The sequence below is a fragment of the Theobroma umbraticum genome, unplaced genomic scaffold (genome assembly GCF_002168275.2).
Source record: "Theobroma umbraticum cultivar Fairchild unplaced genomic scaffold, ASM216827v3 scaffold_95.0, whole genome shotgun sequence".
Taxonomy (NCBI): Eukaryota; Viridiplantae; Streptophyta; class Magnoliopsida; order Malvales; family Malvaceae; genus Theobroma; species Theobroma umbraticum.
The window spans coordinates 11,315,025-11,327,409 of record NW_018397257.1 but is presented as its reverse complement, the minus strand read 5'-3'; the positions used below and the strand labels follow the sequence as shown (position 1 = coordinate 11,327,409).

Here is a 12,385-nt window from a genome sequence, read left to right as displayed (position 1 = left end):
GACATTGGCACACAAGTCATATTCACTGTTTTATTTCCAATCTAACCCCAAAGGAAAAGGAAGGAGGCGAGGAAAATCTTTTTAAATGATTATATATATATATATATATATTTGAATGCATGCATGACCTGGAAGATTCTCTTGTTTTTAAAAACCTGGTGTCAAACACACACCTACCCTTCTCCCCATTCAATGTGTTGGAACTGAACAAATATTTAAGGTTCTTTTCACCTTTTTCTAGTTTGCAGTCAGCACTCAATGCATGCAGCCTGATGAGGCTGTCTTCTTTGATCAGACACCAGCTTCAGGATTTATCCTATCTGGTTTTCCATAGTTTTTGAGAGAAAAAACTTGCTTGCTAATGTATACATCAGGTGACATAAACATGTAAGTTGCCAAATCAGGCGAAGCATTGTTTTCATTTTCCATGGAAAATGCTGCCATATCCATGCATATATCTACATGTAATGAGAGTTATTCGAATGAGAAAGGGTCAGGTTTGCGCAATTTTGATCTTGTAAATGGAAAGCTGAAAGTTGGAAAACCATGGGAGAATGCACTTTGCATGATTTTAGTGATTGCCCACAATGGAATCAACAAATGGTTGGTAAAGTGATGACAACAGGCAAATGAATTACCAGCAGTCCCCTCTTTGCAGCTGTGCTGATGAAGGAGTTAATATATATATATATATATATATATATATAATATATATATATATATATTCTTTTGTGGTCCACAGGGGTAAAAATAACATGAAAAAGAGTTTGAATCGAAGGGACAGAATTGGCCTATGAAACCCTGCGATACACGCCTTTAACTTTGTGTGTGTCCTTATTAGGTGTCCTGAAGCAGCCTTGAAGGCATTGGTTAGCCAATTCCTTTGCTGTCATCGTTAGGATATAGCAAAGGGCTTTGTTTTTGTCCTGTTATCAAGGACAGGATGAGCAAATGCAGCATTTTCCTGGAATGTACCCAGTTTCTTCCCAGTCCCTGTGGTTGGAGGGTGTTTACGCCTTAGGAAAAGGGACACCGGGGCAGTGTACCAGATACCAAATTTTCATGTCGGATGTTGCCATCACCCTTGTTGTAGGGTTTTGCATAATTGGAACCTAAAAAATAAAAAATAAAAAACTAGCAGTAGAAGCTATGGGAAAGACAAGTTCATGATGAGCAAGTAGTTTCTCAGTTTCCTTTAATCAATTGTTTGCTTGGCTATGCTGAGCAGCTTCACAGCTCCTAACTTATTAGACTGATACTTGATTTCATTTTAAATCAATTTCTTAATAGAATTCTTGTCATGCTTGTGATTGGCTTGGTGAATGCTTTATCCTTTTAAGTTTGACTACTGAAAAAGGAAAGAGATGATCAACACATTCCAGATCTTATTCTTTTCATTATACCCTCTTTTTTTTTTTTAATTTTCTATGATCAGACTGATGGAGATTTATCCCATAAGTCACTTACTGATTGAGGTTACTGTTTTGCATAATATTTACGAATTCAACTAAATTGATTGATAACTTAGCTTTCAAAAATAAATATATACCCTTTGATTCTATAATTAAGAAAGAAAAGAAGGGTTAATTATTGGTTTAAAATCTATTCTTTCTTTGGACTATAAACAGAGACCACATTTGTTTGTTGTCCTTGATCATACTCCTATTCCTTCAGTCATTGTCTCCCATTTTCCAAATAGTTTCCTTGTGCAAACAAATTCCTTCTCACGCCCTTTTCAATGAAACCCATCATTCAGTGTCATGTAACCTAACCCTTTTCCTCAAGCCAAAACCAAAAGAAAGTTCCGTACCATTCTGCATGTGCACCTGTAAAATCATGATGTGGGTGGTGTGCATGTACATGGGAAAAAATCCCATCATGATGATGCCTCAATGTGCCATTCCCCCTTCCATCTCCCTTTGTAAAATTAAGAGGAAGCTTCCACAAAGAGTGGGAGAAAAGCCAGTGAACAAAGCCACAAACAACACCAAACCCACTTTTCAATATCAAATATTTTTGGTCACAAAGCTTATTTCTTTTGCAAGCTTAGTGTTGTTATAGCACTAATGCCAAATTTTTCTTTGTCTGCTAAATTTTTCTTTGTCTGCTAAATTTTTCTTTGTCTGCTAATCAAGGGGAAAATGACACGTGCCAGCAGGTATAAGGGGAAGAGAAAGAAAAGAAAGAAAGAAAATGAAAGAATATTGCAACCTACCTACCAAGAAAACCCAACATGTCCTCTACACATCATTTGATTAATGGGAAAAAGAACCTGTTGACTAAGAAGAAATTGGGATTTTTGTATAAATTACAATTGTCTACTTCCATCGTTCTGATAAAGATTCTTTGGCATTGTAAAAGAAAAGGAAAAGAGTGGTTTGCTTTCATGGATTAATGGAGGGCGTTCTTCCTTGTATTTTCAACAGGACAAAAGCAATATATATACATATATATGTATATATAATTATGTTAAGATAAGATTCCAAATCCATGTGATCAAAGGGTCTTTTTGAATCCTTTTGAAGGATGTGATGATTGCATGAGCTCACCGCCATGTGAGCAGAGAAGTAGATTAAAGAGATAAAAGAAGGGTTTCTTTCATGCATGAAAAGTCCTTTTGTAAATTCCAAATGAATAAGTACTAGAACTAATATTTTGCATGGATTTGTAGTTAGTTCCCAAGGCAGAATCTGCATATACATATATTCATGATGATTTTTAGATGGCAAATGGCACCAAGTCCCTTTGTACGTGAAAGAATCTTTTGGCCATGATGATTCAAGAAACTTTATCACAGGGCTACTCTCTCTCAGGTTAATTCCTTAAAGAAATTTCATTTTTTCTTTTCTCAAAATAGAATATGTATATATATATATAGGTCACATTATAATATATTAAGTACTCTAAAATTACTATTTAGATTTTTTCGGAGCTCATGAGTATTAATTTTACTATTTAAATAATCAAATTTTACTCGAATTTAATTATAAATAGAGTAATGCAAAATTACAAGATACCCATTACCATAAAAGTTTTATAATAAAAGATTTTTTCTAATAATACCCAAAATTAAATTTTGAGCTTTGCTTTTTTTTTTAAAAAAATTATTGAATAGGTCTTATTTTTTTAAAAAAATTATAAATTATCTTGAATTTATTTTGATAATGTTATTAGTACGGAGGATATGATTTTGAAGTTATTAAATGAAATTGTCATTATTAGATTATGAATTATTGAGCTAGAGATTTGATTGATGTGCATCTAAACAAACAACTAGTTGCCTAAGGTGTTGAGAGAATAATGTTTTGGAAAGTAATGCAATGAAAGAGACTTTTGGGGAGGCATTTTTCCAAAGCTTGTTATCACCTTTATTTTCCTTTCGATCCCACCACGCCTAGGAAAAGTCCTTACATGGTAAGAAAACAAGTTTTTACTCCCCAACGTGCATAGAAAGTCTATGTATAATCATGGAGTTTAAGACCTTTTACTCTTAGGGGGGGGCAGTGAAACGATTATGTTACCATGTTCTCCATAGTAATTTGTAAGAGGTTAAATTCATGATAGAAATGGCTTAGATTTGTTTTGAATTCTCAAAGTTTTTCATATTTTTACTAAGAAAACTTATGAGGTGCCGTGCTTACATCAATGTGAATCCTTCTTCTTTGTTTTCAAGTGACACACGAGTGTCAGTGAAATTTACAACGTGCCCTGGAAATATACACCACATGTTGCATATACCATATGTTGGATTTACACTTATGCCGACTTAGCTAAGTCAAGGCAATCAAAAATGATTGCAGTGGAAGACAAGTAATTTGGAAAAACGTGTTAAAAGGGTTCAGGACTTTGGGTCAAGCTTCTCTTCTCATCTGGTAGAAATTTCAGACCCTAACCTTACTGTCAAAGTAGCATCATGGAAGGTGCAAATTGACTGGAACCTGGAGCCCACGCCGCCCGCCGCCCACCCCAACCCCCCTTCCCGCGGAATCTGAGGTGAAATTGAGGTCAACAAGAACCAAGTCTTCTAAAGAAATACAGAACTGTCAAAGAAGTCTGCAAATTCAAGTACTTTGTCGATAAGGTTTGACTGTCATGGAGCGTTAGGTGTATAACTATCGCAATCCCATCATTACGTCAGAAATGAGGAACTTAGGTAACATCTTGATATACATATCTACTTACATTTTCCAGGATAATTTTACTGTGAAATTTACTATGAAAATAAAGATTACTACTAAGAGGGTAGACAACTATCCAGAGTGTGTTCTAGGAATAAGTATTCAATCGTATTTTTCCCTTTCTGCTAAATTGCATGTAACTGTATGGACATTACCAGGATGAGCTTGACATGTAAAAGAAGGCACTATTATCCTACAAAGTAAGCCAAACATAAACGAAAGAGATCCTGGAAGATTTTAAATGAGATTAATCAATGCGGCTCCTGATTCTATTCAGGCATCTGTTGGCATGTTGGTTGCTGCAATGCAAGCAAATCGATGCAGATAATTATGAAGAAGGGATGTCCACTGAAAATGAATTAATAATGAGAAACAACTGCATGCATCCATAGGGTATATTCGACAGGCTTACTTTTGTTTTCCTTGTACTCAGTGTCAAACTATAAAAAAGGAAGAGATGTATTATATATCAGTAACTTGGCTGGGATGGATTATCTTCATTATCTTCAAGAACGACCTTAACTCCATTGTTCTTAAGGGCATTGACAACAGCCCAGACCTTGGTCCTGTTCTTAAAGCCTTTCTTCTCAACCTCCTTGTTTACATCAACGTGAATCCCTCTTCCCTGTCCTTGCTCAAGACCCTCCACCTTGAGTCGCATAGCTAACACCTCTCCAACGATGGTTGCTGCCTTGGCATTGCAAGACCGGCCACACTCTAATGAGTTCTTGATGGCATGTTCAACTGTTGATGCTGTTGCAACAATCCGTCCGTTGTTTCGGTCTACAACATTTGCTGTGATGTACTTAAGTGATACGAACAATCTCAGCACATATCTCTTCAGTACAGTCATCCTTTGAGCTCCCTAACATTCTGTTTAACATAATAAACATAATCAGTTTCGGAGTTTCGCTGGTTATAGCAGTAGGTAATAACAACGTAGTACTTCATTTTTCCTTTTGCAGACCAAACTGAAGTACAGCCCACAAGACTACTGTAATACTGATATTTATGCTAAAGCATTTCATCATTTCTAAAGTTACACCATAGACTTGATTTAAAAATGCTTAATTTTGAACTTCTTTCTGAGTCATATTTTTATTACTACCTTTACAGAACACCTAATAACCTAACATTTCCTTTTCTCATCTCCCTTTAATGACATATTGACAAAGTCCAACAACATATTCATTGTTTTACTTCTTTTAACATGGGAACCTAGAATTCTGGCTATAAGATTTCAACTGGAAATGATAAATTCTGTGTTTTCTCCTCTTTTAACTAGAAAACATTATAGTTAATTAATAGCAATTAAATGAGCTTCAACAATGGATGATACATTCTATATTTTAAGCCTTCTAGAAACACCATAGCTAATTTTTGAGATAACTTTAGGAACTGTCTCACAATCAATCAAGGCATCATGACAAAGGAACATCTAGTGCACAACTTGAGAAGTTGTACTTTTACATGATTGGACCTGAATGATTGTTCTCTTGGAACTTCAATAGCTGCAGATTCCCTGCTGCTAAACAGAAAGTGGGAGAACGTGATGAAGTATTATAGCAACTGTTCTGCATCCTCAACTACCAGAAAAGTTGGATGGATGCCAATGCCAATCCCAGGTAATGTGGTTGTTGATGTTAAGACCCATACCTAGCATTTGCTGGTACCATAATTGATAGTTCGGTACAAGTTCGAATAATGTAAGGAATTTTCATAATCCCATTGTCTGCCTCTACCATTTCTGGCTGATCTCTGACTCCAAGAACTGTTCAGAACAGATTTACATAGACCTAACTGGCAATCAGTAAAGTTTTGCATCTACTTACACATTCAATAAAATACTCTTGTCAAAAATAAATGAATGCGTAAATGATAAACAGCTAATAATTAATCTAGCTATTTTGTTCTTTCAGCAATTATAGACATAACAAAAGTTTTTCATAATATTTAACATGGTGATGTAAAATGCTGAGAGGGGTTAAGACATTCTATAGCAGTTCAAAGAATTAAGAACTATTAGAACAAACCAAGGACAATGATAAACTACAGTTGCAGTAGATACTGGTAATCAAACTTTCGTATGAATTTGTTCCATCAGCCTGAACTGGTAAGATAATATGTGGGAGAAACAGAAAAATCGTGAGCTTTAGGGCTTTAGGACCACGCTAAGAATTTGGGGAAACAATCATGACAACGGAGCTTCATAGTAATAAAGACCTAAAGATTTGGAAGACTCTACTTGTTGACACACAAGTAGAATGAATTCCTCAAACTGCCATCCTCAAAGTCATTCAGGTTTCCAAAAAGCTTTAAAATTCCCAGAATGAGTACCTTCTAAGATATGCTACTTACATGATGATAATGTATGTTAACTAGCCTAAGATTTGGGTGTTTAACTTGTGTAATTCTAGGTTTTCAATTATCTTTTTGTACTACAATGTCTATGCTTAAGCATGAAGACAAAATGCCGTTACTTTTGATCTAGATGTTAACATGAAACATTTACGGTGCTATTTTATCACTTCGCTATTGATTTTTGGGCTTTGATTTCCAAAGATAGAAATTTAGTGGCCCATATGTATTCAGAGGCAGAAGACATAAGCCCAGTCTTTTCAGAAACACTCATTGACCCAACACTAAAGGTGGTCAAGCCCCACCTTTACCCCCTTTTCTAAGGTCACCCTAACTTTCTTGCAGATCATCTCCTTCTCCACTCCTTGCGTTGCTCGCTTAGTTTCCACTCCTTCAGAGCTCAGATAAATGAGCTTGCCTCCTTCTAATCACTCCTTCCTCAGGCACCAAATCAAATAGGCGTCTAACCTTATGCAATTCTTTTCTTTTCCCACCAAATCTATTCCCCTCCCTTCTTTGTCTCTCTTCTTTTATTCTTCTCTCCCCCATTTTCACTCATCAAATGGGTGTTTTTTATATAAAACAATGATAAGCAAAGGTGTTTGAACTCAGTTGGTGCAGAGGAGCTGAATCCGAATTCTCAAGGATGTGTTGCACTGCATATTCCTTGTCATGTCATACAACACAAGTACCTCGGTCTAAATTCTCAAGTCAATATAGAGGAAGACAACAGACGGAAAAGCTTTATTATAGACTATTGAACTTCTATCTTTATCTCCAAATGTTGGCCTTCAGCGTAAAGCTCAAAATGACAGAATAAAAGAAATACATATAATCAATTCAATTAAGCTCTCTACGCAGACTAAGTGTCTGTTTGCTTAATATTTTTTAGCTTATGTACTAAGTAGTAGTTGCTCAATTCTTTCATGCAATGCCACTATGGTTTTGAAATCTTCTACACTTATATCCATTGGGAAGTCTGTAAAATTCACACAAGACAGAGAACTATAAACAACAGCAAAAAGAAGAAACTGAAAAGCATCTAATTTTCCAACTAAAATTAATCTATTGTTTTTCCATTACTGTCTTTATCTTCGAAAAAGCAAAAAAGCTTAACTTCAACAGAAGTTCAAGTTCAAGATTTTACCAGGTAAAAGAAAAGCACCACCTTGACAGTTCTCATACATAGAAAATTAACCAAGTTCAAAGAAACACAAGGTCCAATTTTCAGTTCACTGAGGCAAATGATCAAACATTTTACATTCAAACGAATTCAGCCAACAGAGAACTGAACATCACCTCAAATTGAATTTAACTTCAAACCCAAACAGAAAAAAGCCAAAGAAATTAAACTTACCAAAAAAGGAGAGCACCAGCCAGACAAGAATCCAAAGAGGAAAATCTATGCCACCGAGAGACAGCAAATGCAAGAACGCTAGTGTTTTAAGTCTTTTGCAGAGACATAGAGCGAAAGAGAAACAGAGAAACGGGCCGGGCCAAAATGCCCGATCCAAAACCCAAGAAAAAGAAACGTGCTGGAATTTATAACATTAAGCGACATCGTTTTGTTCTGAACCGACTTTTATGCTTAATTAAAGACCAGACAATTACAATCTGATTCTGATACGGAAGCTTGGGAAGATTCAGGTCCGTTTAAAAACGAACTGGGTGGCGATATCACCGTACACGTGTCACCTTGTCCTTCCCTCTTCCTTATAAATACTTAGAGCCCCTTTCTTTCCCAAGGCTCTCCGTCTCAGAACCCTATTTTTCGGAGTTCACCAAATTGTTTCTCTCCAGCGACAAGCTGTAGCACCTAAACTCTGTACGTCTAAACCCTAGATCCACCTTCACCGTCTGCGATCTTCCCTCAGGTAACTCTAGACCTGGATATTTAATTTTTTAAATTTAGCTTTTATTTGTTTACTTTTTTTTGTTCATTTTTGTTTTTGTGGATCTGTTTGTTGGTTAGGATTGAAAGTGGTGTCGACGCGAGCAAGAAGAAGGCGCGGCAGAAGAAGGCAGCTGCCGCTGCGAAGAGAGGAGGAAGGCAGCTGCAGCTGCTGCATCTTCCAAGGCGGCGGCTGCTGCGGCGGCGTCCGATAACGGAGTGGATAAGGTTTCCGATGGAGTTAGTGCGCTCCAGATATCCGATCGGACTTGTACCGGCGTTCTCTGCTCGCATCCTCTTTCGAGAGATATTCGTGTAAGTTGAAAAGGTTCTTGTTTTGTGTGCTTAAATGTGATTTTATTTTCGTTTTTGAGTGATTATTGTTGGAAATGTTACGTTTTGATTGGTTTTTGAATATTTCGCTTTGCAAGGTGATGCCTTTAACTCTGTTTTTTATGCTAAATTGTATGAGAGAAAAAAGGAATATTTTTAATGTTCTATTGTTTTTGTTGAATTTCTGTCTTTTAAAGTTGTTTTTGTAGCTTATTTTGCTAGTTGTGCTAGGTATGCCACAAATGCTCCCTCAACTATATTGGAGGGGTTAATTAGTCTGGGATTTTCCTTTTATGAAATATAGACAAGTTAGTTTATCGTTTTGGTACCTTTGATAGATTCGATTGTTGGATGTAAAAGAAGCTTTATGTGTGTCTTGAGGATGAGTCAGCAAGTAAGAATTTATATTGATGTTGGCGTTATCTGCTTGCATCCTCTTTCGAGAGATATTCGTGTAAGTTGAAAAGGTTCTTGCATTGTGTGCTTAAATGTGATTTTATTTTCGTTTTTGAGTGATTATTGTTGGAAATGTTACGTTTTGATTGGTTTTTGAATATTTCGCTTTGCAAGTTGATGCCTTTAACTCTGTTTTTTATGCTAAATGTATGAGAGAAAAAAGGGAATATTTTTAATGTTCTGTTGTTTGTGTGTTGAATTCTGTCTTTGTAAAGTTGTTTGTTAGCTTATTTTGCTAGTTGTGCTAGTATGCCACGAATGCAGCGTGCCAACTATATTGGAGGGGTTAATTAGTCTGGGATTTTCCTTTTATGAAATATAGACAAGTTAGTTTATCGTTTTGGTATCTTTGATAGATTCTATTGTTGGAGGTAAAAGAAGCTTCATGTGTGTCTTGAGGATGAGTCAGCAAGTAAGAATTTATATTGATGTTGAATTGGTTTTTTCTCTTTGTTGCAGATAGAGTCCTTATCGGTTACTTTCCACGGACATGATCTTATTGTTGATTCAATATTGGAGCTTAATTATGGCAGGTTTGTTGGTGTTACCTATATTACTTGGGGATATATGTAGTAACTTTCTACTGGACTGTTATCTGATGAAACCATTGTCTTTTTTGATATTATCTTTGCAGACGATATGGGTTGCTCGGATTAAATGGTTGTGGCAAATCCACACTGCTTACTGCAATAGGATTGCGTGAACTTCCAATTCCAGAGCACATGGATATCTATCATCTGACCAGGGAGATTGAAGCTTCTGACATGTCTGCATTGGAGGCTGTTATAAGTTGTGATGAGGAGAGGTTGAAATTGGAGAAAGAAGCAGAAACCTTGGCCGGACAGGTTTGTGCAGCTAACCAAGTAATTATGCTAGAGGCTTTTTCTTCAGAAACGTACATTCTGACCTTTTTCTTTTTTCTATTTAAATTAAAATTTCTTTTAGGATGATGGTGGTGGAGAGCAACTTGAACGTATCTATGAGCGATTGGAAGCCATGGATGCATCAACTGCTGAGAAACGTGCTGCTGAAATTTTATTTGGTCTTTGTTTCAACAAGAAGATGCAAGCAAAGAAAACCCGAGATTTCTCTGGTGGCTGGAGAATGAGGATTGCTTTGCACGGGCTCTATTCATGAATCCCACAATTCTGTTGCTTGATGAGCCTACCAATCATTTAGGTAGGCCTTTATTGGTTATTTTTGTTTATCATTAGTCTAGGAAGATACCATTTTATATGATTTTTTTCTATTTCACATCTGACAGCTGTTAGACATTGAGAACTTTTTCACTATGCTTCTCGACTCTGATTTAATACATTGTCTTAATTTGAAACAGATTTAGAAGCTTGTGTCTGGTTGGAAGAAAATTTGAAGAAATTTGATCGTATCCTCGTTGTGGTATCACATTCTCAGGATTTCCTGAATGGAGTCTGTACAAATATTATCCACATGCAGAACAAAAAACTTAAGCTGTACACTGGCAACTATGATCAGTATGTTCAAACCCGTGCTGAATTGGAAGAGAACCAGATGAAACAGTACAAGTGGGAGCAGGAACAGATTGCTTCGATGAAGGAGTACATTGCTCGCTTTGGTCATGGGTCAGCCAAACTAGCCCGGCAGGCTCAGAGTAAAGAAAAGACATTGGCAAAGATGGAGCGGGGTGGACTCACAGAGAAGGTAGTGAGAGACAAGGTTCTGGTCTTCCGATTTGTTGATGTTGGAAAACTTCCTCCACCAGTACTGCAGTTTGTGGAAGTTACATTTGGATATACACCTGATAATCTCATCTACAAGAACCTGGACTTTGGAGTAGACTTAGACTCTAGGATAGCACTAGTGGGACCTAATGGTGCAGGGAAGAGTACACTGCTGAAGCTGATGACAGGGGACTTAGCTCCTATTGATGGTATGGTTCGACGGCATAATCATCTGCGAATTGCACAATTCCATCAGCACTTGGCTGAGAAACTTGACTTGGAATTGTCTGCCCTTCAGTATATGATAAAAGAGTACCCTGGAAATGAGGAAGAGAGGATGAGAGCTGCAATTGGGAAGTTTGGATTGTCAGGGAAAGCACAAGTGATGCCGATGAAGAATCTGTCTGATGGACAAAGGAGTCGGGTCATCTTTGCATGGTTAGCATTTAGACAACCCCACTTACTGCTGCTGGATGAGCCTACTAACCACTTGGATATTGAGACAATCGATTCACTGGCTGAGGCATTGAATGAGTGGGATGGTGGCTTGGTACTTGTCAGCCATGATTTCAGGCTTATAAACCAGGTAGCTGAGGAGATTTGGGTGTGTGAAAATCAAACCGTAACACGGTGGGAGGGTGACATTATGGACTTCAAGGAGCATCTCAAGAGTAAAGCCGGTTTGTCTGATTGAAGCAAGCATTAATTATTATAACTTCCATCTTATGTTTACCAAACCCGGGATGACTCTTCTCCTGTGGTGGATTATGATGATAAATATCTATAGAACAGAGGATAACGAGAGCTTTGTTATTGTTTGAAGCTATCGGGCTTCCATATCCTCTGTTGGGGTCACTAGGTGGTATTTGTTGTCATTGCTATTAAACCTTGGTTTGTTCACCGAGGCCTTATTTAGCGATATTTCTTTAGCTCTTAAGATGCGAGGCTTCGCGCCAGTGAGTTGTTGCATCATATATTCAAATCCTATGTTGTACTTGAGTTATCCTGAATTCGAATATATTAGTTTTTGATCTGTTTTTAAACATTGATTCTTTCATATCTAAAGCTTTAAAATCTTGGGTGGCTACCAACCCCTAATGGATTTGAATGCTCATACTTTTCTTCTTTTTATGAGGAAATGGGAAAGAGTATGCATTATTGGAACAAATAGGACATACATATGTAATATGTCCATTCATAGACTTAGCTAGTCTCCTCTTACGTTAGAGGCATGTCGGATTCTATTTATGGAGAGTAAAATACTTTCCTTCGATCGCCATTTTTGTTTCTTCTCGCTTCCCTGCTCTCGATGCAAACATGAGAGCTTTGAGAGAAAAGAGTAACAAAGTGAATGTGAAGAGTTAGCTATACCTTGAATCATGCACATATCTATCATATCATAACCAGGAATCCTTCTCCACACAATTGCCAAAGGGATATTTAGTCCGTCTTTTACAGAAACGTGTGGA

The 12,385-nt window shown here is 36.9% G+C and overlaps 2 protein-coding genes across 3 annotated transcripts; one reads left to right on the top strand and one right to left on the bottom strand.

Moving 5' to 3' along the window:
• Positions 1-4,522: 4,522 nt before the first annotated feature.
• On the bottom strand, positions 4,523-8,045 carry LOC110413012 (Ribosomal L18p/L5e family protein). 2 transcript variants are annotated; one of them, XM_021423705.2, is made up of 3 exons: positions 7,894-8,041; positions 5,835-5,949; positions 4,523-5,051 (listed from the first exon to the last, which is right to left on the bottom strand). In XM_021423705.2, exon 3 carries the CDS (start codon positions 5,029-5,031, stop codon positions 4,648-4,650), a length of 384 nt encoding a protein of 127 aa, XP_021279380.1. In that variant the 5' UTR covers positions 5,032-5,051; positions 5,835-5,949; positions 7,894-8,041; the 3' UTR covers positions 4,523-4,647. The 2 variants fall into 2 exon arrangements, with proteins under 2 accessions (XP_021279380.1, XP_021279379.1); XM_021423704.1 differs by lacking the exon at positions 5,835-5,949 and having other exon boundaries at positions 7,894-8,045.
• A 478-nt stretch (positions 8,046-8,523) lies between these two features.
• On the top strand, positions 8,524-11,959 carry ABCF1 (ABC transporter family protein). The gene is given in 6 exon segments (XM_021423776.2): positions 8,524-8,742; positions 9,676-9,749; positions 9,851-10,061; positions 10,162-10,330; positions 10,333-10,395; positions 10,553-11,959. Coding segments are annotated over 4 exon segments (1,413 nt in total). The 5' UTR covers positions 8,524-8,742; positions 9,676-9,749; positions 9,851-9,938; the 3' UTR covers positions 11,611-11,959.
• Positions 11,960-12,385: the final 426 nt, after the last annotated feature.